General features: G+C 46.8%; 1 protein-coding gene across 5 annotated transcripts in view; it reads right to left on the bottom strand.

The window, feature by feature from the left end:
* hells (helicase, lymphoid specific) overlaps window positions 1-27,732 on the bottom strand; it is a 66,007-nt gene that overhangs the window by 7,701 nt on the left and 30,574 nt on the right. For all 5 annotated transcript variants that reach the window (XM_059947321.1, XM_059947319.1, XM_059947318.1 and 2 more), the window contains 8 exons: window positions 26,498-26,656; window positions 24,224-24,366; window positions 21,268-21,406; window positions 18,917-19,000; window positions 9,856-9,975; window positions 8,780-8,896; window positions 6,261-6,420; window positions 1,157-1,253 (listed from right to left, as the gene is read on the bottom strand). In XM_059947321.1, coding sequence (XP_059803304.1) covers window positions 1,157-1,253; window positions 6,261-6,420; window positions 8,780-8,896; window positions 9,856-9,975; window positions 18,917-19,000; window positions 21,268-21,406; window positions 24,224-24,366; window positions 26,498-26,656 — 1,019 coding nt within the window. The remainder of the gene's footprint in view (window positions 1-1,156; window positions 1,254-6,260; window positions 6,421-8,779; window positions 8,897-9,855; window positions 9,976-18,916; window positions 19,001-21,267; window positions 21,407-24,223; window positions 24,367-26,497; window positions 26,657-27,732) is intronic.

Here is a 27,732-nt window from a genome sequence, read left to right as displayed (position 1 = left end):
ACCATGTATGTCTTATTATGATTATTCCTACCAAAATGTAGCACCTCACACTTACTAGCACTAAACTCCATCTGCCATCTTTCAGCCCACTCTTCTAACTGGCCTAAATCTCCTGCAAGTTTTGAAAACCTATTTCATTATCCACAACGCCACCTATCTTGGTATCACCTGCATACTTACTAATCCAATTCACCACCCCATCATCCGGATCATTAATGTATATGACAAACAACATTGGACCCAGTACGGATCCGAGGCACACCACTAATCACCGGCCTCCAATCTGACAAACAGTTATCCACCACTACTCTTTGGCATCTCCCATCCAGCCACTGTTGAATCCATTTTACTACTTCAAAATTAATACCCAACGATTGAACCTTCCTGACTAACCTTCCTTGCGGACCCTTGTCAAAGGCCTTTTACATATCGAATATTGAAAGGTCTTTATACAGTGGACGTGAAGAGAATGTTTCTGATAGTGAGTGAGTCTAGGACCAGAGGGCACAGCTTCAAATGGGCATCACTTCAGAACAGAGATGAGGAAAAATTTCTTTAACCAGGGTGGTGAATCTGTGGAATTCATTGCCACAGATGGCTGTGGAGGACAAGCCATTGGGTACATTTAAAGTGGTTAAAAGTTTCTGGATTAGTAAGGGCATCAAAGTTTATGGCGAGAAGGCAGGAGAATGGGGTTGAGAGGCAAAATAAATCAGCCATGGTAGAACGGTGGAGCATACTCGATGGACCAAAAGGCTTAATTCTGCTTTATATCTTGTGGTCGACAGTTTCTGCAAATTGTTTAATTTAACAGGATAGGACTTGGATAGGACGAAACTGATAGCTGTTCTTACATAATTAATGAGAACTGTGAGGTGCACTTAAACTTGCACAATGATAAGCTCCTAAACAAAAGCAATTTGTGGAGAAAAACAAGAAATCATGCACAGAGTTTGAACCAAAATCACACAAGTTTAGGGAAGGTGATGAATGATTTGGCAACACTTTGCAGCTTCAGATCAAAGGGTAAATATTGTAGGAGGAATTCAAGCCACAAGAGGGAACAAAACTACGATTTGGAACTTAATTAAATGTGGGGGGGGAAGGGGGAGTCAGCAAAAAGTTTGTCGTACATTCTGCAATTCGTCTACTTTACCTGTCATGATCCCGAGATTTCAGCAACTCCATTAGTTCAGTAGAATCCAAACTACACCGAGACTGATTCAGACCCGATTTCCCCCCTTTGAATTTATCTAAATAGAAATTAGGAAAAAAAGACACTGAGCATTCTGGATAAGATTTTTTTTTAAATCATAGTACGTAAAACTTGACAGTACAGTAAGTTAGTCAAGTTTCTTTTGAGACTCCTGGTTGAAACCCAGGCCACAAATTACCCAACACCAGAAAGTGGGCTCATTTGGTGCTCAGTGATGAAAATGGATAAAATCAGTTACTTAACCAATGCCCTCTGAATGGATATCCAAGCCTTTCCCTCCCAACTTCCTTACAGGTTGAGAAAAGTTGACGTCAGATCCCAGCATCACGACACCCCAGGTTAGCCACATAGCACAGTCAAAATGAGCACCTACCCTATCCTATGTCAGTCTAACAGACAGGATCCATGAGATGTTATGCATTCCCAAATAAAGCTTCCTGTGGGCCTCAACAACAGTAGGCAATGAATGTCATGCCAAAATAGGGAAAATGAAGATTTATCCGCTTCCATTCAAAACTGAAACGGACTCATTTTTAATGGAAGCCCTACAAAACAGCCAAGCTTTTCACTCGCTCTGACATGGATTTGACCTCAGACACTCAGTTTCACAAACCAACCCACAGTAACCTTCTGGCGACCCATTTCCTGGCACATCCGAACCGACTCACAATTAGATAGCCTACGGGGGTTTGCGAGCACAGAGCTTTGGAGCCTCTGCGCCATGGGGGGCAGGTTGAGGGAGGCTTAAAAGTGAGGCTGAAGATTTCGAATAAAGTTTTTTCCTTTGACTGCAGTTACTGACTCCGTGTCGTAATTTTAGCGCTGCGTGTAGCACACCGCTACAATTGGTGACCCCGACGGTCCAAACGATTTTTGGACCAGAAATGACCGACGCCGCCTCTGTTCATGCGGTTTCGTTGAAACTGCCGGGTTTCTGGACACAGCGCCCGAACCTATGGTTCCAGCAAGCCAAAGCCCAATTCCACGTTCGCCAGATCACCTCAGAAGACACCCGCTACTACTATGTGGTGAGCTCCCTCGACCAGGACACAGCGGCCCAGGTCGCGGAGTTCCTACAGTCGCCCCCGGCAGACGGCAAGTACACGGAATTCAAAGCCCTGCTCCTCAGGACTTTCGGACTCTCACAGCGCGAGCGGGCTGCCCGTTTACTGCACCTGGATGGCTTGGGAGACAGACCTCCGTCGGCTTTAATGAATGAGATGTTGTCTCTGTCCAGTGGACACAAACCCTGCCTCATGTTTGAGCAGGCATTCCTGGAGCAGCTGCCCGAGGACATACGCCTGCTGCTGTCCGACGCGGATTTCAGTGACCCCCGGAAGGTGGCAGCCCGGGCGGACTTGCTGTGGAACGCCAAAAAGGTGAGCGGGGCGTCCATCGCACAGATCTCCCAACCACGCTCCCGGCAGCAAACCAGTCCAGGCCCGGCCGCAGAGCCCGCCAACTCCCGCCCAATGAACACTGGTGCTTCTACCACCAGCTGTGGGGCGCAGAAGCCCGCCGTTGTCGCCCGCCCTGCAAGTTCCCGGGAAACCCCAGGGCCAGCCGCCGCTGATGGCTACGGCAGCTGGCCATCGGGATAGCCTCCTGTATGTGTGGGATAGAAGGTCGGGACGCCGGTTTTTGGTCGATACTAGGGCTGAGATCAGTGTTTTACCTCCGACGAGTTACGACACCCGCAGCAGGGCACCGGGTCCCCCCCGAGGGCCGTGAATGGCAGCACAGTAAGGACCTATGGCACCCGTCAGGTGCAGCTACAGTTCGGCTCCAGCCAGTTCACGTGGGACTTCACACTGGCCGCCGTAGCCCAACCGCTTCTGGGTGTGGATTTTTTGCGGGCTCACAGCCTACTGGTCGACCTGCCCAGGAAGAGACTGGTACACGCCGAGACCTTTCAGACGTTCTCCCTGGGTGCAGCCCAGTTGCCAGCCCCTCACCTCGGCTCCATCACGCTGTCCGACAACGACTTCACCAGGGTCCTGGCGGATTTCCCATCGGTTCTGGCACCGCAGTTCACAGCGGCCATGCCCAGGCACGGCGTACAGCACCACATCCCGACCCAGGGACCACCCCTCCACGCCCGCGCTCGGCGGCTTCCCCCGGACAAGCTCCGACTGGCGAAGGAGGAGTTCCAGAGGATGGAGGAATTGGGGATCATACGGCGGTCCGACAGCCCATGGGCCTCCCCCCTGCACATGGTGCCCAAAGCGACGGGGGGCTGGAGACCGTGCAGCGACTACCGCAGGCTGAACGAGGCTACCACACCGGACCGCTACCCTGTGCCGCACATTCAGGACTTTGCAGCAAACCTGCACGGCGCACGGATCTTCTCCAAGGTAGACCTCGTCCGAGGGTACCATCAAATCCCGATGCATCCTGACGACGTCCCCAAAACGGCTCTCATCACCCCGTTTGGCCTTTTCGAGTTCCTCCGCATGCCGTTCAGCCTGAAGAATGCCGCACAGACGTTCCAGCAGTTAATGGACGCGGTGGGACGGGACCTGGACTTCGCGTTCATCTATTTGGATGACATCCTCATAGCCAGCAGCAGTTGTCAGGAGCATCTGTCCCACCTCCGTCAACTCTGCACCCGACTGAGTAAGTACGGTCTTACAATCAACCCCGCCAAATGCCAGTTCGGACTCGATACCATTGACTTCCTGGGCCACAGGATTACTAAAGACGGGGCAACCCCTCTGCCCGCTAAGGTAGATGCGGTCCGCCTCTTTCCCCGACCCACCACGATCAAAGGCCTTCAGGAATTCGTAGGTATGGTCAATTTCTACCACCGCTTCCTCCCTTCAGCTGCCCGGATCATGCGCCCCCTGTTCGCCCTGATGTCGGGTCCGAGCAAGGACATTACCTGGGACGAGGAGTCCGCCACCGCTTTCGTTCAAACAAAGGAAGCTTTGGCGGACGCCGCAATGCTAGTACATCCCAGAATGGACGCCCCTACCGCCCTCACAGTGGATGCATCTAACACGGCAGTCGGTGGGGTGCTGGAGCAACTCATCGCAGGTCGCTGGCAACCCCTGGCATTTTTCAGCAAACACCTGCGACCACCCGAGCTCAAATACAGTGCTTTCGACTGGGAACTGTTGGCGCTCTACCTGGCAATCCGGCATTTCAGGTACTTCCTAGAAGGTCGGCCCTTCACCGCGTTCACGGACCACAAACCGCTTACCTTTGCGTTTACAAAAGCGTCCGACCCCTGGTCGTCCCACCAGCAACGCCACCTGTCCTACATCTCTGAATACACGACGGATGTCCGGCACGTCTCGGGTAAGGACAATGTCGTGGCGGATGCGCTCTCTCGCCCTACCGTTCATGCCCTTTCCCAAGGGGTAGACTTTGAGGCACTGGCAGAGGCGCAGCAGGCGGATGAGGAGACTCCGAGTTACAGAACCGCAGTCTCTGGTTTGCAGCTCCAGGACCTCCCCGTGGGCCCGGGTGAGAGGACCCTACTCTGTGACGTCGCCACCGGCCAGCCCCGCCCCGTCATCCCGACAGCCTGGCGGCGCCGCGTTTTCGACTCCATTCATAACTTGGCGCATCCCTCCATCCGGACAACTGTCCGGATGGTTTCCAGCAGGTTCGTTTGGTACGGACTCCGCAAACAGGTCAGTGAATGGGCCAAAACGTGCATGCACTGCCAGACGGCCAAGGTGCAGCGGCACACCAAAGCCCCACCGCAGCAGTTCCATCCCGCCCACCGGCGTTTCGACCACATTCATGTGGATATTGTGGGCCCCCTGCCAGTGTTGCGCGGAGCGCGGCACCTCCTGACTATTGTGGACCGGTTCACAAGATGGCCAGAGGCGGTCCCGCTCACCGACACCACCTCCGAATCTTGCGCCCGAGCCCTGATTGCCACCTGGATATCTCGCTTTGGTGTAACAGCCCACATTACCTCCGACAGAGGCGCCCAGTTCACCTCCAGCCTGTGGTCAGCTATGGCCAGCCTTTTGGGGACTCAGCTGCACCACACCACTGCCTACCACCCACAGTCGAACGGGCTAGTGGAGCGTTTCCACCGTCACCTGAAGTCGGCCCTCATGGCCCGCCTGCGAGGAGCCAACTGGGCGGACGAGCTTCCCTGGGTCCTACTCGGCATCCGCACAGCGCCCAAGGACGACCTGCACAACTCATCGGCCGAGTTGGTATACGGCGCGCCCCTGGTCGTCCCCGGGGAGTTCCTACCAGCCCCAAGGGGGCAAGAGGAAGATCCCGCAGCAGTCCTGGGCAGACTACGCGAGAAGTTCGGTAACCTGGCCCCCATACCCACTTCACAGCACGGGCGGCACCTGACCTGCGTACCCAAAGACCTACAGAACTGTAAGTTTGTGTTTGTACGAAGGGGCGGGCATCGGCCGCCGCTGCAGCGGCCATACGAGGGGCCGTTTATGGTGCTCCGGAACAACGGGTCCACGTTCGTGCTGGACGTTGGGGGGAAAGAGGAGGTTTTCATGGTGGACCGCCTCAAACCGGCCCATGTGGACCTGGCGCAACCGGCCAAGTTTCCGGCACCTCGGCGCAGAGGCCGACCTCCCAAGCAGGTTTTGGCCCAGACTGTGGACATTGGGGGGTGTATCGCTGGTTCTGGGGGGCGGGGGGGGGGGGGGATTATGTGGCGACCCATTTCCTGGCACATCCGAACCGACTCACAATTAGATAGCCTACGGGGGTTTGCGAGCATAGAGCTTTGGAGCCTCTGCGCCACGGGGGGCAGGTTGAGGGAGGCTTAAAAGTGAGGCTGAAGATTTCGAATAAAGTTTTTTCCTTCGACTGCAGTTACCGACTCCGTGTCGTAATTTTAGCGCTGCGTGTAGCACACCGCTACAACCTGATGCTTCCTTCCCTGCTACACCTGCCATGTCAATCATCAATGCAAACACTAAAATGAAAAATGCTTCATTTCAAAATAAAGGCCTCACTACTAGAGAAAATCATAATATGAAAACATGGGGCAAGACAAGCAATCAAAATAAAGTTCCCTCTGAGAAAATGCCACAGTGAAATTACTAACTTTTATGAATAACCATCTTTTCAAGTTGCCTCTTGGCTGCAGCTTTCTCCACAATCTTCTCATCAATGGTGTTGGCAGTTACCAGGCGATACACCACAACTGGCTTGCTCTGACCAATTCGATGGCACCGATCCTGAGCTTGAAGATCAGCCTGAGGATTCTTAAAAACAAATGAGATGATCAGAGGCTTCAACAGTCCTATTGAAAATGGGTATTTGAAAATCAAACCTGTGGGTATTGCAAATCTGAAAAAAAAAGATCTGAGGGACATGGACCATGTGTAGGCAAAGGAATTAATTTAGTATGCTGTCATGCTCAGCACAGACATCATGGGCCAGAAGGCCTGTTCCTGTTCTGTACTTTTCAGTGCTCTATGCTCTAAAATGGAAAATGCTGGAATTACTCAGTAAGTGAGATAGCATCTTTGGTAACAGAAAAACATTATTATCTCAGGTCAGACCATTCATCAGGATCAGGAAAGAGAAGATAGATCTGATTGCACAAAGCATTGGATAAGGATTATCAAGGTAGAAATATCTGTAGTAGGGCACGGCTGAAATGATGCCACTGTATGCAGAGCATATGGCTTAAGATTTTAATTTTAAATCTATTTGGGAGAGGAAAGAAAGGGACATCAAAAAATTGTGAAAGATAGGTCAGAGGTATTGCTAAGAAAAGGGGAATGCTGGAAATACCAAGCAGATACTGTGTAAATGTAGAGAGAAAAATACAAATTAGTATCGCAGATGGGTAACATTAAAGGTTTGCAGAGCACCTCCATTCAATCCAGTTACACCCCCAGCTCCTAACTTACTTTAACTTCTGTTCTCCAACCCACTCTGACCCATCTCTGCAGCTTCCAGCATTGTTCAAACATAGCTCTAGGAGCTCATCATCCACTTGGACACATCACAACCTACAAGTCTCAATATCTAATACAACAAGATCAAGTATCTTCCTCTTACTGTTCATGCTGGTTCTCCTGTAATCACATCCTTAAAATTAACCCACTTTTACTCTTCCTACTAACCCTGCTTATCTGCTGGGTACTTCCAGTGTTAGCTTCCTTGTTAGTTTCAGGTTCAACAGCAGCCTGACCTGCAAGTTGCAGCTTCAATACTTTTCTTGGCTCATTCTCTCTCTGACCTTCCCTTTTAATTAGCTCGATAAGTCATAAACATTAAAATTATCTCAACAATGCTGACATCAACTCCTTACAACACAAGGCCATTGGGCCCATTGATCCTATGATAGCTCTTCAAAGCATTTCCAATCCCCCACTGGTTTTCCCCAAATTCTACTCTCTCCACATTCCCACTGTCCTCATCCTTGAGATTCTGTTACCCGCTTACAACAAGGTCTTTGAACTGAAGTATTAACTGTTTCTCTTTCAATGCCCTACTGAGCATTCCCAGCATTTAATGTTGTTATTGGAAATGGATACTGGTTACCTTGAGCTGTTTAAAAATTTACAAATATAGATGCTTCATGTATGGAAGAGTCAGGATCAGATCATGATGTACACAAACTTGGAAAGATGACTATAAATTTACTCATGTTCTTGAAGCTAGCTCAGTTTTAACTACCATATTTAGACTTTAAAATCCAAGGTCAAAGAAAATATATTTTTAAAAAAACAAACAGCTTCAAGTTCCTGGAAGGTATCAAAATATCAGAGGATCTATCCTAGGCTTAACATATTGATGTAATCATGAAGGTGGCATGCTAGCAGCTATATTTCATTAGGAGTTTGAGGAGACTTATCTCTCACCAAAGACACCAGCATATTTCCAAGGATGTACTATGGAGAGCATTCTGGCTAGCAGCATCACCGTCTGGTATGGAGGCTCCAATGCACAGGATCAGAAATGGCTGCAGAGTGTCATAAACAAAGCCAGCTCCATCGGGGCACTACCCTTCTCACCATTGAAAGGCAGTGGCTCCAGGCAGCATCCATCATTAAGGATCCTCACCACCCCAGAAATACCCTCTTCTCATTACTACCATCAGGGAATTGATACAACAGCTGGAGGATGTACATTCAATGTTTTAGGAACAGCTTCTTTTCCTTCACCCTCAGATTTCTGAAAGGTCCATGAACCTATGAACACTAATTCACTATTTTGCTCTTTTACAGTGATAAGCACTGGCTATCCTCCCTCAACACCCTCCGTCCTAACGCAGGGTCTCAAAACACCAATCGACTCTTTGCCTCCACAGATGCTGCGTGCCAAGCAGAGGTTTTGCTGCAATTTTATCTCAATTTGTCTGTCGGATTACAGTAAACCAGTACCAGTATTGTGACACCCTCATATTAAATCAATGTGCTCAATACAAGCACAACTCAGCCATCACAGAAAGCCCTGATTGAGGACCCTGAAGGGAGTATACAAATTGCACTTTACTGATAAGCACTATGATCTCCCATATAAAATACAAATATATTGTTCAAAATCAACACCAGTCAAGGTGTTAAAACCAAGATCAACCTGCTGTATCCCAGCCCGGAGAGTACTTACCCAGTCACTATCATATATAATGACAGTGTCTGCTGCTGTCAGGTTAATGCCTAAACCACCAGCTCGAGTGCTCAGTAAGAAGAGGAAAACTTCAGGATCATTGTTGAAGTTGTTTATCTAGGAAATAAGAGACAATTATCAACCAATCCCTCTAATGTAATCCACAACACAGACGAATCCCCATGGCAGTAATAGCTCAATACAACTGCAAACTAATCAACTGATAAAGAGCATGAAGCAAAAATATGAGACTTCTCAACCACTTAAATCTTCTTGAACTATCACAAGCTGTTACATTTTTAAGATAAACTGTTGTGGAATAAATAGACCAACCCAGCACCTGGTGGAGCTGGGATAAGACTGTCTCAGCTGATTGTCTGATGCACAATATAACTGAAGCATAACCTCCATAATTTTTCATTCTATTCCTTTAACAATAAACAATGTTATTTGTGTTCACTTCCCTAATTGCTCGCTGTTCTTGTATATGAGACTTTTGTGAACCTTGCACTCAGACCCACAGATCCCTCTGCATCTCAAACTTCTGCAGTTTTTTTTTTAAAAATAAACGTTTTATATAAAAGTCTACCAAAAAAGGGCAAGTCATCTTACCCCACTTCCCAGATCCTTGTCCACTCATTTATCCATATCTTCTTACAGACTCCCTGTATCCTCTTGGCAACTTAATTTTCCTTGGGCTATTAGCAAATTTAACTAAGATACTCTTGATGTCAGTTATCCCATACTCATGTGGCACACCATTGATTACATCTTGCCAAGCAGAAAAATACACATTTATGCTTTCTCCTAGTTTCCTGTTGTCCAGCTAATCTTCCAACTATGCCAAAATTACCTCTTACCCCATGACATTTTTTTCTTCATTCAATCACCTCTGATACAACATGAAATTTCTATTTGGCACTCTCTAATGCTAAAAGCAGTGTCTGCTCCACATCCCTTGATTGGATTTATTTTTCTGGTTTAATGAAGAATGCCAAAAGGTCACCACACAAAATCAACAGGTATTCTGACAGAAACTTGAGAGATTTAAAATGCAGCTTTGGAGGGGAACATACATTTTCCTCGCGCAGATTGTAAGGCATGGAACCATCTAAGCGGCTGTATTTATAGTCTCTCAGGTAGCAGTAGTCCATCAGGATGTCCAACATTGACGTCATTTGAGAAAATACCAGCACCTGTTTTAAAACAAAATTCAGTACTCTATCAGAACACAATGCTGCTGAAATTAACTTCAGATTAAAGACATTGGTGAAGTGCTGGGCTAGTTAACTGATGGGTTTCATGTTTATACAAGAAACCAGTGACATCTTGCAAGAAGAAGCAGGCGCAGAAGTTCTTTGCTCCAGCATTAATTTGCAGCAAGATGCCCCTGGTGGAACTTCTAAGCCAGATCTGCAAACATTTCAGTCTTTCGAGGCTTGAGTTTATTTACCTGGTTTAGAAAGGGTCGCATTTGTTTTGCTTGTTTACTGACCACCTTTACAAGGTTAACAAAATGACACTGCCTTACAGTATTTTAATGTTTACAGAAAAATTGTAAATTTTGGTCATTTAAATGTGTAAGTGTTTCACAAGTAGTCGGCCCTCCTTATCTGTGAGTTCCGCATGCGCAAATTCAACCAACCACAAATCCAGAAAACTCGTAAGTGCTCTTCCAGCACTTGTTGTTCAAGCATGTATAGACTTTTCTCTTGTTGTTATTCCCTAAACAATGCAGTATAACAACTATTTACATAGCATTTATATTGTATTAGGCATATAAGTAATCTAGGAGATGATTCAGAGTATACGGGAGGATGTGCATAGGTTATTGTGGATTGGAATCAAAAAAAAGTTCTCTTACTAAGTCAGTCATAACAGGTACATCCGGTATTATTTAGCGTTAGTTAGTCAAACGTTTGTCTTAGTATATAGTATATATTTTACCTTTCTCTGCATATAAAACACTTAAGAAACGTATGTATTTCAATAATTAAACCACTGTGTTGCTTGGTAATAATTGTAGGCTTTCATCGGGGCAGTGCCTTTCTCACTTTATCCTTTAAAATTGTTCCGATCGTTGACCGACTGTAGCCCAACGCTTTTCCAATGACCGATGGCGTTTCACCTCTTTCCGAGCACTTTATTATTTCCACTTTATTTTCAATCGTGATCGCGATTATTTTTGTGAACAGAAACACTGCGGATTCAGAGCTCTGCCAGGTCCTAAAGACTACCACACTGAGACAGGTTAAATAAGGTCCGGGGTTCCGCTGGATCCTAAAGTCCACCACACTGAGACAGGGACTTGAGCATCTGCATTTTTTGGTATCCGTGAGGGGTCCCAGAACCAATCCTCCACAGATAAGGAGCGCTGACTGTACTTCACTTTGAAATCTAGCTTTTGGGCCCTGATCTATGGACATTTCTATGTTTTTACATAATGACTTAAAATTCCAGGGGATATACTAGTGCTTTCTCTTCATCATTCTCCTTTCCCAAAGCTATATTCTGTGCTAGCTATTCAAACATGTATTGCCACTGTTGCAATGCCATATTTTATTAATTTCCCACAACACAGGAGGCGGCCCTTTGGCCTAATAGGTCCATACCAGCTCTCAACAGAGGAATCCACCAGCCATATTACCCACCCCCACCCAACTTCCAAAAAAAGTTAAGAAATTTGTTGAAAACAGGGACATCAAGTGCCATAGTTCTCCAAAGGACCCTAGGAGTCCTTGCACAACAGCCACTCAAGAATAAACTGCAAAACATTAATTTTATTACAAAAGGATTTAACTACATAAGTTTTATTGCAACGATTTTGGGTCTTGGTGAGACTACACTCAAGGTCTGAGTTAATCTTACCTTAGAAGAAATGCAGCTGCCAGAGAACAAGTAGAGTGAAGATTCGCTTGACTGGGTTCAGGGACCGTGGGCTTTTGCCACATGATGCAAGATTGGAATAGGCCAGGCTGTATTCTTTCTAAGTCTGTGAGGAGACCTAATTGAAACTTACAAAATATTTCAAGGGCTTCACAGATTAAGTAAGGGAAGATGTTCCCCCGGCTGAAAAGTCTAGGAACCGATGACAGTATGCGATAACAACTGAGATTGGCTGCTTTGAACTGAGGAGGTGAAACTCAAGTCACCCAAGGGATGATCAGCTATGGAAGTCCATAACTTAGGATCACCATGGAGTTTAGTTGTTGATTAATAAATATCTAGACATTACGGAAACCGAAGGATAGGAATTTGCTGGAAAATGACAATGTGAAAGGTCAGTCATGATTGTGCTGAGTGGCAGGGCAGCCTGAAGAAGCAGGTGGTCTGATCCTGCTTTATTCTATCCTCCATCACGAGCCAATCCAGCTGATTTTATTACCACTTACAAGTACATTGAAGATTCACCAGGGTATTGCCTGGCTTAGAGAATTGTGGGCAAAGATTAGATATACTGGGTTATTTTCTCTGGAGCAAAGCATGGGTGCCCTAACAGAGATGCACAAAATAAGATGCAAAGAACACTTGTTATCAAAGAATGTAAAATTATACAGCCATGAGATTTGTTTGCTTACAGGTAGCCGCAAAGGAAGAAACAGGAAAAAACCCAATTAAAGAAAAAATAAAGACTAACATCTGATGTGCAAGAAAGAAAAGGGGGGAAAAAAAACACAAATCATGGAACAATTGAAGCGAACAGGATTCTGAATCAAACCAAGTCCTCAGATCCAAACCCCGAAGCAGCCTAGAGTAGACCCAAAGCCTCGCTCATCAGTTCATGGAACACTGCAGCTGGGGCAGTCTTCATAGCTTCAGTGCTATAGAGGAAAGAGTGACCATCGCAGAGAGCTAGCGAGATTAGCTCTCACCTTGGATCCTGACACCTTTTCTTTCCAGTCCATCTGGGCCAGTGTTTAAATTGACCAAACAATGGTACAGCGAAAGGCTCTGGCACATAGAACCTTGTCCCATGGTAGGATATCCAAAATGAGGGCTTAGACTTAAGATGACAAGAAGGCATTTTGAAGAGAATTTGAGTTTATTTTTGCTACAGGGAGTGAGTGATATCTGGGACTCACTTCCAGAGGTATGATGGCAGAGTCAGATTTAACAGAAATTTAATCAGGCACTTCGAATAGCAAGGCAAAGCAAAGCAGGGTCCAGACCTACCAGAAAAGGTCATAGAGGCCAAGTTACTGGTTGTATTTCAGAAGGTCAATACATTTCTCGTCTCATCATTGGGGATGGGGAGAGTGGGCAAATGGCATTGAGTTTGGTGTTGCAGATAAAAACAGAAAACTCTTACATTTGCAGAAACTTGTAAAGTTAGTCAGCTCTACCATGAGTACTAGCCTCCATAGTATCCAAGACATCTTCAAGGAGCTGTGCCTTAGGAAGTTAGCATCCATCATTAAGGACCCCCACCACCCAGTACACAGACACCCTAGAAAAATCTCATTTCAGAGAGGTAGCACCATCAATTTCCGGGAGAGGTGGGATGTCTGCAATAGAGTAGCTCCTTAGCAGCTAGCCAGCTAGTTTAAATAACATTAGCCATGCTAATGAACGAATAACACCTGTTATACTCACCTCAACGTGTCTTTTACATTTTAACCCACCATGGGCAACAGAAAAGTCACTGTTGCAAACAGCGCAGCAAGCAACGCTGTCATTATTTTTGACCCCTATTAGGCAGGGGTACACTTTAGTGTAGTCTGGGCTGAAGTACGTTTTATATTTTCTTTTTTTTGGAACACTCTGCCATGGTGCTCTCTCTCTCTCAAAAAACAATCGATTTCCGGGATCTTATATATAATTTGCGGGTGTCAGGGAGCCACTGTCAATATGCAGGAGACTCCTGGAACTTCTGGGAGAGGTGGGATGTCTGCAGAACATGCCTTGTTCTCATTGCTACCATCAGTAAGGAGGTACAGAAGCCTCAAGGCACAGACTCAACAATTTAGAAACAGCTTCTTCCCCTCTACCATGCAATTTCTGAATGGACATTGAACCTATGAATACTACCTCACTACTTTTTTATTTGATCTTTTGCACTACATATTTTAACTTAACTAGTTTATATATACTCACTCTAATTCAGTTTCTTTCTCTACATTTATCATGTACTTCATTGTACTGCTGCCATAAATATTGAATAATTCATTTATTACGCTCTCACTGTTACTGTTGCAAGGGCTTACTTAGAACATACTAATCAAAGAAAATAGGATAATGTCATCAGAAACAACAAAAAAAGCTATCCCATGGAAGCCCCCACCAAAGCCTAAACACTCAATTGTGGCGACGCACTTCCTAGCGCACTCGAATCGGCTCACAAATAGCCAGCACGCTGGCATAAAGGCCAGTCCCAAAAGGGCGCCAGGTCTGCTTCACTAACAAAGGGAAAAGCTCACGCGGGACTGTGAATACATGCCTCCTACAGCATCCGCGCCCGGGGAGGGCGGGATCAGGGAGGCTTTAAAGCGAAGTCGCGAAGTTCGAATAAAATCTTCTTTAACTGCAGTTTACCGACTCTGTGTCGTTATTTCAGCGCTGCATGTAGCACACCGCTACAATTGGTGACCCCGACGGTCCAAACGATATTTGGAACGGAGACGAACGACGCCGCATCTGTTCATGCAGTTTCGTTAAAACCGCCAAGCTTCTGGACGCTGCGACCTCACCTGTGGTTCCAGCAAGCAGAAGCCCAATTCCACGTTCGGCAGATAACCTCAGAGGACACACGTTACTACTACGTGGTGCGCTCCCTCGACCAGGACACAGCGGCCCAGGTTGAGGAGTTCATACAGTCTCCCCCTGCGGAGAGCAAGTACACAGAATTCAAAGCCCTGCTCATAAGGACTTTCGGACTCTCACGGCGTGAGCGGGCTGCCCGTTTACTGCACCTGGATGGTTTGGGGGACAGACCTCCATCGGCTTTATTGAATGAGATGTTGTCTCTGGCCAGCAGACACAAGCCCTGCCTCATGTTTGAGCAGGCATTCCTGGAGCAGATGCCCGAGGACTTAGGCCTGCTGCTGTCCCGACGCGGATTTCAGCGACCCCCGGAAGGTGGCAGCCCAGGCGGACTTGCTGTGGAACACCAAGGTGAGTGGGGCGTCAGTTGCACAGATCACAAGGCCACGCTCCCAGCAGCAAACCAGACCCGGCCCGGCCACAGAGTCCGCTAACCCCAGAGGCAGGGCTGAGGCGCAGAAGCCTGCTGCTGTAGCCCGCCCTGCAAGTTCCCGGGAAATGCCAGGGCCAGCCGCCGCTGATGGCCGTCAGGATAGCCTCCTGTATGTGTGGGACAAGCGCTTGGGATGCCGTTTTTTTCAGTCGACACCGGTGCCGAGATCAGCGTCTTACCTCTGATGAGTTACGACACCCGCAACAGGGCACCGGGTCCCCACTGAGGGCCGTGAACGGCAGCACAGTAAGGACCTATGGCACCCGTAAGGTGCTGCTATAGTTCAGCTCCAGCCGGTTCACGTGGGACTTCACACTGGCCGCTGTAGCCCAACCGCTTCTGGGTGCGGATTTTTTGCGGGCTCACAGCTTACTGGTCGACCTGCCCAGGAAGAGACTGGTACACGCCGAGACCTTTCAGACGTTCTCCCTGGGTGCAGCCCAGTTGCCAGCCCCTCACCTCGACTCCATCACGCTGTCCGACAACGACTTCACCAGGGTCCTGGCGGATTTCCCATCGGTTCTGGCACCGCAGTTCACGGCAGCCATGCCCCAACACGGCGTACAGCACCACATCCCGACCCAGGAACCACCCCTCCACGCCCGTGCTCGAAGGCTTCCCCTGGACAAGTTCCGACTGGTGAAGGAGGAGTTCAAGAGGATGGAGGAATTGGGGATCATACGGAGGTCCGACAGCCCATGGGCCTCCCCTCTGCACATGGTGCCCAAAGCGACAGGGGGCTGGAGACCATGCGGCGACTACCGCAGGCTGAACAAGGCTACAACACCGGACTGGTACCCTGTGCCGCACATTCAGGATTTTGCAGCAAACCTGCACGGCGCACGGATCTTCTCCAAGGTAGACCTCGTCCAGGGATACCATCAAATCCCGATGCATCCGGACGACGTCCCCAAAGCGGCACTCATCAACCCGTTCGGCCTTTTCGAGTTCCTCCGCATGCCGTGCGGACTAAAGAATGCCACACAGACATTCCAGTGGTTAATGGACGCGGTGGGACGCGACCTGGACTTCGCTTTCATCTATTTGGACGACATCCTCATAACAAGCAGCAGTCGTCAGGAGCATCTGTCCCACCTCCGTCAACTCTACGCCCGACTGAGTGAATACAGTCTAACAATCAACCCGGCCAAATGCCAGTTCGGGCTCGACACCATCGACTTCCTGGGCCACAGGATTACTAAAGACGGGCAACCCCTCTGACCGCTAAGGTAGACGCAGTCCGCCATTTTCCCCGACCCACCACAATCAAAGGCCTTCAGGAATTCGTGGGTATGATAAATTTCTACCACCGCTTCCTCCCTTCAGCTGTCCGAATCATGCGCCCCATTTGCCCTGATGTCGGGTCCAAGCAAGGACGTTACCTGGGACGAGGAGTCCGCCGCCGCTTTCATTAAAACGAAAGAAGCCTTGGCAAACGCCGTGATGCTAGTGCACCCCAGAATGGACGTCCCTACCGCCCTCACAGTGGACGCATCTAACACGGCAGTCGGTGGGGTGCTGGAACAACTCATCGCGGGTCGCTGGCAACCCCTGGCATTTTTCAGCAAACACCTGCGACCGCCCGAGCTCAAATACAGTGCTTTCGACCGGAAACTGTTGGCGCTATACCTGGCAATCCGGCATTTCAGGTACTTTTTGGAAGGTAGGCCCTTCACCGCGTTCACGTACCACGAGCCGCTTACCTTTAAGTTCACAAAGGTGTCTGACCCCTGGTCGTCCCGCCAGCAGCGCCATCTGTCCTACATGTCTGAATACACGACGGATGTCTGGCACGTCTCGGGTAAGGACAATGTCGTGGTGAACACGCTCTCTCGCCCTACCGTTCATGCCCTTTCCCAAGGGGTAGACTTTGAGGCGCTGGCAGAGGCGCAGCAGGCAGACAAGGAAATCCCGAGTTACAGAACCGCAGTCTCCGGTTTGCAGCTCCAGGTCCTCCCCGTAGACCCAGGTGAGGACCCTACTCTGTGACGTCACCACCGGCCAACCCTGTCCCGTTGTCCCGGCAAGCTAGCGGCGCCGTGCTTTCGACTCCATTCATAACTTAGCGCACCCCTCCATCAGGACAACCGTCTGGATGGTCTCCAGCAGGTTCGTTTGGCACAGTCTCTGCAAGCAGGTCGTTGAATGGGCCAAAACGTGCATGCATTGCCAGACGGCCAAGGTGCAGCGGCACACCAATGCTCTGCCACAGCAGTTCCACTCCACCCCACCCACTGGCATTTCAACCACTTTCATGTGGATATCGTGGGCCCCCTGCCAGTGTTGCGCGGAGCACGGCACCTCCTCACTATCATGGACCAGTTCACCAAATGGCCAGAGGCGATCCCGCTCACCGACACCACTTCCGAATCTTGCACCCGGGCACTGATCACCACCTAGGTGTCCCGCTTTGGTGTACCGGCCCACATTACCTCCGACAGAGGCGCCCAGTTCACCTCCAGCCTGTGGTCAGCTATGGCCAGCCTTTTGGGGACACAGCTGCACCACACAACTGCCTACCACCCACAGTCAAACGGCCTGGTGGAGCGTTTCCACCGTCACCTAAAGTCAGCTCTCATGGCCCACCTGCAAGGAGCTAACTGGGTGGACGAGCTTCCCTGGGGGTCCTACTCGGCATCCGCACGGCGCCCAAAGACGATCTGCACACCTCGTTGGCCGAGTTGGTGTACGGCGCACCCCTGGTTGTCCCCGGGGAGTTCATACCAGCCCCAAGGGGGCACGACGAAGAACCCGCAGCAGTCCTGGGCAGACTACACGAGAGGCTCGGCAACCTGGCCCCCATATCCACTTCGCAGCATGGGCAGAACCCGACCTGCGTACCCAAAGACCTGCAGAACTGTAAGTTTGTGTTTGTACGAAGGGGCGGGCATCGGCCACCACTGCAATGGCCCTACGAGGGGCCGTTTACGGTGCTCAGGAACAACGGGTCCACGTTCATGCTGGACATTGGGGGGAGAGAGGAGGTTTTCATGGTGGACCGCCTCAAACCAGCCTATGTGGACATGGCGCAAACGGTCGAGTTCCCAACACCGCGGCGCAGGGGCCGACCTCCCAAACAGGGTCCAGCCCAGACTGTGGACATTGGGGGGTGTATCGCCGATTCTGGGGGGGGGTTATGTGGCGACCCACTTCCTAGCGCACTCGAACCGGTTCACAAATAGCCAGTGCGCCAGCATAAAGGCCAGTCCCAAAAGGGCGCCAGGTCTGCTTCACTAACAAAGGGAAAAGCTCCTGTGGGACTGTGAATACGTGCCTCCTACAGCGTCCGCGCCCGGGGAGGACGGGATCAGGGAGGCTTTAAAGTGAAGCCTCGAAGTTCGAATAAAGTCTTCTTAACTGCAGTTTACCGACTCTGTCGTTATTTCAGCACTGCGTGTAGCACACCGCTACACAATCATATTTAAAAACACACAAGTTTGATCCCACCTAGATCCCACAGACACATCACTAAAGGGCTGTGACCGTAAATGAGACAGTAAAATGTGAAAGTAGTTGTGGGGGCTGAATACTTTTTCAAGGCACTGCATATTAACAGGAATCACCAAAAGTGGTGCGCTGCACAATGCACATTTACACAATATTTAAAAGTAAAACTTCTAATAAGCACCAATGTAAGATTTAATCAAACTACATCTGCTTATCAAGCTTAAAATTAAATCAATGAGCTTGAGAAAATAAACTGGAAAAAAGAACGGTACTCAGACCTTGTGGAAAGAAACTTAGGATTGCTAACAAGAGGATTTTACGGATGTCCAACTGAAATCTGAGAGCAAACTTCCACTTTTGAAGTGGTCAGGTTTTATCAGTTGTTTGTAAATATCTTGGCTCCCAAATAAACAATTTCATTTCTGGCTTTTCTCATTTGTTTTATTGTTGTTTGATTTGTCATTGCTGATAAAGTGAGAAACAAACAGACTCATCACCTTGTGCCCTCTTTTTCTGAGCTCTGGCAGCATTCGATCCAAGATAAGAAATTTTCCAGAACTTTTCACCAACTCTTCATCTATCTGCAAAATATTTCCAAAAAAGAAAACCCCATCCAAATAAATACAATAAGAATGCACAAGTCAAACCGCATTCTGCAGAGATTAGGTAACTTAAATATACAAAATCTTTAAAAATTGGAAAATTTGATCATAAAGTTAATTACAAGGTTTTAATCGCACAATTGCATCTAGAGATGTTTAAAAATGCTAAATATATCTATTTAATAGATTAATTAGAAAAGCATGCTCCATTTCAGAGTCTTAAAACTAAAAGTTAAGGTCAAGGAAATTGATAATCTGAATGAAAATTGAGAAAATTTGTGGTAGGAAGCTGTTAAAGCATCTCAAAGCAGTTTTTAAAGAGGATAAACACTAAAGCTGGGGAAAATAAATCCATGAGGCTGATTCAACAATTAGTATCAATTTAAGATAAGTGTTTAAAAAAAAGCCAAATAATCCTTTAAATTGTGAATGATGGTGGGCAGAAAGGTCTGGATGCCTGCATACAAAAATGACTAGAAGGTATCAGTAGCTAGAATCTACTGCAAATAACTGAGAAAGCAAATGGTATGTTGGCCCCTTTAACAAGTGAATTGAATACAGGTGTGGAGACACCCAACTACAGTTAAATGGGGCATTGGTGAGGTCACATCTGGCAGAGCATATTCAGACCTGGTCTCCACATATTTGTATATTGAAAATATATACTATGTTTACAACAGGGATAAGGAGTCATATCCTTAGTGGAGAGATTGAACAGCGTAAATCTATACTCCATGGTGTTAAGAAGAATGAGAGAGGAGGAATCAAACATTTATGATTCTTTTAGGACTTGACAAAGTAAATGCAAAGCTGATGCTTTTCTCTCGGATAGGATCATGGTCTCAAAAATAAGGCGCTCCTATTCAGGATTGAGATGAGAGAAAATTTAATCAGCTAGATCAATGAGTTTTCAGAATTCTCTTCCCAAGGGACAGACTCAAGACAGAGATTGCTGGAAATAAAAAGTAATCAAGGGATTTGAAGCTGGTGTAGCAAAATGGCACCAGGGTACAACTTGAGATTGCTACTGGATCAGCAATAAATGTGGCTGCTAGGTTGTGAATTGCCCTTCTAGGAATACTGGAGAGATACCCTACATTCTAGGCCTTGGAAGGCAGAGCCAAATTTATAGTAGCAAGAAAAACTAAAAAGTTGAAACCGGCTGGAGAGAGATGAGAAGAGTGGAAAAGATAAAGGTTCCATATAAAATCAAAAATTTAATAAAGATCAAAAATACAATTCAAATACCAAAATTATCTGATTTTTCAGCAAAATTCTGTAATTTTGTAATTTTCTGTAACTTTCAGAAAAATTACACCAAATCATTAACCAACTTGATTTATATTTTTGAGGTGAATTACTTAAAAAAAAAATTACTTTTCCTTACTTCTCAAGGGAAAAAATCCCCAAGTTCCAGATTCCCTTACCCAAACTGAGATTTGTACACAAATGCTCATGGTTGTAACATGTTTCTATTTCCACATGGAAAGAGTATATTCAGTGAATCCAGTTACCCTAAATTACAGATAACATACTGTTGAATCTTCAGATTTTCCATTCCTAACACAGACATTAGCAACAACTCATCTGTAACAAACCATTAAGGCCCTGAAGAGACAGCTCTTCAATCAGATCATGAGTATAAAATTGCTATTTTAAAATTTTGTGCACGAAACAGGTAGAATCTCAATCAATTATCAAATTGTTATCATGACAGGAGCTACCACAATAAACTGTCACTTCCTGATTTTAAAGCAGCTTTATCCAGGATATTAAAACACTTAATAACAAGCTCAAACAAAGAGGAATGCACATGTCTGTTTAGTATAATGGAAACTGAAAATTAATGTTAAAAATAGTTAATTTAAACTGCCAGGATTTCATGGGATTCAGTTTTTTCCCCTCTATTCATTCCCTACAATAAAAATAAAACACAAACTTTGGAATTTTAAATTAATATTAAACAAGATTATAATTTTTAAGCAAACCAGGAAGCTTCCAGTGAAGCTTCAATTGACCAATCTCAAATTGGACACAGGCTCTTTCTAATCAATGCACAAGGTAGGAAAAATTTGCTATTTCCCCAAACAAATACTTGACTCGTGTCAATACAGACATCATCTTTAAAGGTAGTGCGCTTTCAAATGCATATAAAATGTCATTAATACAAGAATGTTAAGAAAATCAATTTCATAACCCATGAGAATTGTGAATGCAACTACATAGATTGTAATTTTTGCCATCACCTTAAATTCCTGGGTGCTGCAATCCAAAGGATACTCAATTAGGTAAGGATGGTTACAACACTTCCTCAGCAGCATCAACACATTTTGCAGTTTTAAGTGAACTTCCTTTTCTTGTGGAACAGAAACATCCAAAACAGGCCTGTTGAGAAAATATGAATTACTGAGTTCGGAGCAAATATTTTACGATACCCATCTTAATTAAATGGCATTTTACAGATGGGCTGGTGATTCAAGCCCAATTTTGGAGCATGCAACCGATATTGACAGAAATAGTTTTCCATATGTTATCTTTAAGTTGTTAAGCAAAAGACAAGATGACAAGGCACGGTTTCAAAAGTTGTTTTACCTCTGTTCAGATAATGTTTTGATGTTGCTGAACAATCCAATCATTGCCCAAATTGTCACTGCCTTCTTCACCATGTATACATTGTCATGAGATAACACTTCAGCGGGCTTCATGTGCTCCCTTTTGTCTATTTTCCAGCAGAGGTCGCCAGAGTACACAGGACCAGAGGACTTGATCTCACTCATGTGCCAATTAATTCTGTTTACACACAGGCTCATTACCTGCAATGACTCAACTAGCACTTAAGATTCTGAGGAATGGAATATGTCTGAACAAGTATTGTTTTAACAGAGTGATCAGTTACCTGGGAGACTGGAAAACAAGCCCCCACAGTACAGACTTGCACGTGTTTAGATACACCAAACACTGATGTGCACACACAAGCTCTCAAATACCTTCAACATTTCCCAACCCTCTCCCTCGACCAATTTTCAATCATCCACCTCTAACCCAATCCACACTCTGCTTCAGTCCCTCCCACCCGTGTCAGTTACCCTCAGACTGCATCTCTTTCCCCTTCCTCCCCATCACACCTGAATCCCCTGCAATCACATCCTTCACCCATTTTCCAGATACTAAGCATCATCCCAGGACACCAAGTTCCTCCCTCCACTGTTCCAGACCACTGACTGCTGATGACCTTAATCCAAGCAGCCACAGTGCCCAAAGCCTTTAGCTTGACCCAGATGCCCCAAACGTGCTCCATCGAAGGGATGGATGAGCATAGTGTGGCAGAGAATCTTCAGCCACCTGCTTGAGGCTGCCTGGAATCAACCGATGGAGGTCTCCGGGTGCTCTGTGGACAGCTTGCAGTGTTCTGGCAGGTGATTTCCCAGCCCGAGGCAACTTCATCTTACAGAGGCAATACACTTGGCTGCCAACACTACTCAGCACTAATTAAACTAACAATTAAGTGCCCAACTAAACTAACCCCTTCTGTCTGCACAATTTCTATATCGCTTCATATTTGCACATTCATGTGCCTATCCAAGAACCTCTTAAAACACCTCATTTGCCTCCACCACCACCTCTGGCAGCACCACTATACCTCTGGCAGCATCACTATGTGGTAAAACTTGCCCCACACACTTCCTTTGAACCTACCTTCTCACCTTCAATGCATGCCCTCTAATATTAGACAGTTCACACTGGAGAAGGAGAGACCAACTATCTACTCTACCCATGCCCCATAACCTTATAAATTTTTATTATGCCCCTACACATTGCTCCAGAGAAAATCACTCTAACCTGTCCAACCTCTCCCATAGCACATTCCCTCTAATGCAGACAGTATCCTTTTAAACATCTGCATCCTTCCCAAAGCCTTCATATCCTTACTATAATGGGGCACGTAGAAACAAATGCAATACTACAGACACATCCTTATGAAGTTACAACATAACTTTCTAACTTGTGAACATAATAAACAGAAGCGTAACGTACACATCCTTCACTACCTCATTAAACTGAGCAGTCACTTTCAGGGAGCTATGGACTTACAAGATCCCCTTGTACATCAACAATTTTAAGGGTCTTGCCATTAACAGTTACTATAGTCTTACACTTGATCTTCCAAAGTGCAACATTTCATATTTGGCTGGATTAAATACATCTGCCATTTTTCCACCCATTTCTGCAGCTGATCTATTTCCTGCTGTATCCTTGGGCAAACTTCTACACCAATCACACCACCACCAGTCTTCATCACGTAGCCTCTAATTTGCCTAGAGAGAATTGTGATACATGCCATTGTTTCAAGAAGGCATTAGATCATTTTCCTGTGCAAAGATGTGAGGAGATGTGAACTTCTGCACCAGACAACCAGCACTAGGCTCCAAATGTTATAAAGCAACATCTAGATGCAATATTCCAGATTAGAACTACCAAACATTTATAATGCCTTCACTTTTTGAAAAAAGTATTTCCTACATGAATTGTCAGACAAATCTATGTCGAGATTATTGTAATCAAATCCCAAAGACTTCTGCTCTATTTTATTACTCTGGACATGGTAGAATGGTGCCAGTTTGTGTGGGGTTTTGTTTAGTGGAAAAAGAGTTCCCTCCTGGCCTATAGCATCCAGAGCAACAGCAAGGTACACTGTAAGCTTGCTACTGGACCCACAAAAGATGAGACCTACTTGCAATCCACAATGGAGCCTTTCCCCAAGGGCCAATATGACCTGACAGTAAGTGGAAAGATGGTAATATCTTTGTGGGGAAAAAAAAAATCATAGATCCTCAACTTCAGGTCAATGCAGTCACTGACCTTTACAATTCATAGTCCTTCCACTTAATGACTGGGGCCAACTTTTTTTTAAAAAAACAAAAAGGGTCTGCACTAGCAAATCCATTTGTTGTGTGGTTTTGGTCACTGGATGAGAGCAGATTCTATGCAAGAGTCAAATAAAGATAAATTTGATCCTTGTGCAGTACGTGTTTGGATGAGCCCTGCTGAGCTGACATTTTCATTTCGTGCCCACAATTCTATTGCACCATTTTGTCAATAAAACATTAAAATAGGTGGAGATTTTAACAGAAGCAAAAGTAGACAATGGTAATGGATCCGTAGAGACATTGTGGCTAGCCACAGTCGACGCCAATCACCAACCTCTGTTCGCAGGTATCCTGCTGCGTGACTGCAATCAGTTTCTCCAATTTATCATCATCATAATTTTCTGAATAATTTATATGTTTTCTGCTTCGACGCTTCGGCCGCCCTGAAGAAGTCAGTTGTGGCTTTTCTTGTTCAGACTGTTGGAGTGGGGGGAGAGGAGAGAGGGGGTGGTGGAGAGAGGGGGTGGTGGAGAGAGGGGGTGGTGGAGAGAGGGGGTGGTGGAGAGAGGGGGTGGTGGAGAGAGGGGGTGGTGGAGAGAGGGGGTGGTGGAGAGAGGGGGTGGTGGAGAGAGGGGGTGGTGGAGAGAGGGGGTGGAGAGAGGGGGGTGGAGAGAGGGGGTGGAGAGAGGGGGTGGAGAGAGGGGGTGGAGAGAGGGGGTGGAGAGAGGGGGTGGAGAGAGGGGGTGGAGAGAGGGGGTGGAGAGAGGGGGTGGAGAGAGGGGGTGGAGAGAGGGGGTGGAGAGAGGGGGTGGAGAGAGGGGGTGGAGAGAGGGGGTGGAGAGAGGGGGTGGAGAGAGGGGGTGGAGAGAGGGGGTGGAGAGAGGGGGTGGAGAGAGGGGGTGGAGAGAGGGGGTGGAGAGAGGGGGTGGAGAGAGGGGGTGGAGAGAGGGGGTGGAGAGAGGGGGTGGAGAGAGGGGGTGGAGAGAGGGGGTGGAGAGAGGGGGTGGAGAGAGGGGGTGGAGAGAGGGGGTGGAGAGAGGGGGTGGAGAGAGGGGGTGGAGAGAGGGGGTGGAGAGAGGGGGTGGAGAGAGGGGGTGGAGAGAGGGGGTGGAGAGAGGGGGTGGAGAGAGGGGGTGGAGAGAGGGGGTGGAGAGAGGGGGTGGAGAGAGGGGGTGGAGAGAGGGGGTGGAGAGAGGGGGTGGAGAGAGGGGGTGGAGAGAGGGGGTGGAGAGAGGGGGTGGAGAGAGGGGGTGGAGAGAGGGGGTGGAGAGAGGGGGTGGAGAGAGGGGGTGGAGAGAGGGGGTGGAGAGAGGGGGTGGAGAGAGGGGTGGAGAGAGGGGTGGAGAGAGGGGTGGAGAGAGGGGTGGAGAGAGGGGTGGAGAGAGGGGTGGAGAGAGGGGTGGAGAGAGGGGTGGAGAGAGGGGGGGAGAGAGGGGGGGAGAGAGGGGGGGAGAGAGGGGGGGAGAGAGGGAGGGAGAGAGGGGGGGAGAGAGGGGGGGGAGAGAGGGAGATATTATGTAGCAAGCTCAACACTTTATAGAATACAACAAACATAATGCCCTGCAACACACACAAAATGCTGGAGGAACTCAGCAGGCCAGGCAGCATCTATGGGAAAGAGTACAGTCGACATTTCAGGCCGAGACATCCACTGTACTCTTTTCCAGAGGTGCTGCCTAGCCCTGCTGAGTTTCTCCAGCATTTTGTGTGTTGCTCAGATTTCCAGCTTCTGTAGATTTTCTCTTGTAATGTAATGCCCTGGTTATGATTTCCACTGCTGTGCTGTAGGTATTCCATTTTAGCAGTTCCTGTAAAAGGAGTGTCTCCTGCTGGTAGAATGTTTCAGCTACAGACAAGAAGCCCTGGTGCTCAACTTAGGAATGCTGTATCAGCCAATCAAGATGACTGAATCAGGAGACAGTGCGAGAAAGCGGGTGGAGAAATCTGAGATGGACGGTATTCTGGTTTGGAATTTTTTTTAAGGCAGGAGCTGGGAAGAGGACAAGAGGGAAGATACCACAGAATGCCGTTGGAAGGACATTCCCCATTACATGAAGTGCTTTGTGCAGATGAATAGCCCTAAGGAGGAAGGACCAATACTCCTGAGAGAAAGCCCATTTATTCAAGATGGATTTCGAGCGAAGTTCGTAATGTGGTCTACGGTTTCACGCAGACCATGGGTTCAGCATGAGGAAACCACTCCTCCAGGAAGAGCTCCAACTTCATGTGCACTTCGCACTGATTTTACCATAATAGCTCTTTTTTATTTTATTTTCTCTTTCCTATGAACTGTGATAAAGCTGAAATTTGTAAATATACTTTATAATTTTAAGTGGTGTACGATCCATCATTTCTTGCTGACCATTAATTGTGATGGGCAGTATTTACACAGCATTCATTCAAATCGAGGTTTCTTTAACTGGAACATCACAACATTCCTGTTCATTTGAACCTCAAATTGTACCGACCCTAGACATATATTGTTTATAAAATGTGCCCTTCACACTGCTAACAAGCAAAGTTTGCTTACAAGCCCAATGAGGGGGCTACACAAAGAAAAGAGCAACTTAACAAAGTAGCTTCCCACATATTTATACTATAATCATACCTCCTGTCCCAGCAGTGTCCTGATGGTCTTATTAACTATGGCCATGTAGAATGACTCCTGCTTCTTGCTCAGAGGTGCATAAACCACAACCTCTCGCTTTGGAGGAATATCCAGAGTGACATCAGATTTCAACCTTCTCAGCAGGAACGGAGTTAGGATCTGCAACAGTCAAAGTGTTCCACACAGACTTTATTTTTTTCCCTAAAAGCACCAGAGTATAAAAGGAGGGTGCTGCATTGATAAAAGCCTCCATTAAGAGGAGTGTGCCAAGTTTTAAGAAGCATAGAGTTCAGAGGGATCATAGAGGTCAAATTATAAGAACAGCCAGAGGAGCCACAAACAATATTTTTAATACAACTGAATGATAAGAATACCAAAAGTGGAAAGGCCAAAGCATCAAGTCAAGGAAATGCAGCTCATGTATCAGAACAAAAGAAACCAGTAATGTTGTAATCACTAACAAATTAGACACAGCTTTAGAATTATGGGGCTTTCTAGAACCAAAATAAATACATTTTGAGATTGGGGGAGAGGTGAGAAGGAATTAGCCAAGTCTCAGCAAAGAATGATTAGCAAGAGATACAAACTGCAAATTAACTATGACTATAAAGCATTTATGTAGCAAATCTGCCAATGACTCTGTTTGAGAGACGTACAATAGGAATATTAAGGTTAAAATTTTAGTGTATTTAGTGACATCAAACATATCATTTTAAATTGCACCACAGTAATGATTTGCCATTTTAGAAATCAAATTTTTCAACACATTCGTTTCAATTCCACACCCACCACACCAAAATGCTCATTGTTGTCATTATTCTATTAATATTAAATATTTTATTTTCCTTTAAAAGAGCCCAAAAACACCAAATGGGAGCAGAGGCTAAAGTGATAATTAGCAGGAAACCTGGCCAACAGTTTTTGGTGTCTGTAACCTGGGATCCAACAGTCTTAACACAGGCAGGACACTTCTGAGATTGGAGACTTCAAATAAAGAAGATAGTGAAGCCTCTTACAATCAGCAAAATATATGCGGAGGTGGGGAGGCAAAAACAGACAAACCACAAATTAGGACACACAGAGGACAGGATGCAGTCTCGGACAGTCATTACTGCACAGACCTCCAATGATTCAGGACCCACTACCATTTTGTGCGCAATTGAACATTTGTGGCAATTTTGGAGTAACGTCCTATTTTGGACATGCAAGAAGTCGAGGACACATGAAAGTTGATT

The sequence above is a fragment of the Hypanus sabinus genome, chromosome 22 (assembly GCF_030144855.1).
Source record: "Hypanus sabinus isolate sHypSab1 chromosome 22, sHypSab1.hap1, whole genome shotgun sequence".
Lineage (NCBI taxonomy): Eukaryota > Metazoa > Chordata > Chondrichthyes > Myliobatiformes > Dasyatidae > Hypanus > Hypanus sabinus.
The sequence above is the reverse complement of the archived record's forward strand: the minus strand, read 5'-3'. Positions and strand labels throughout refer to the sequence as shown.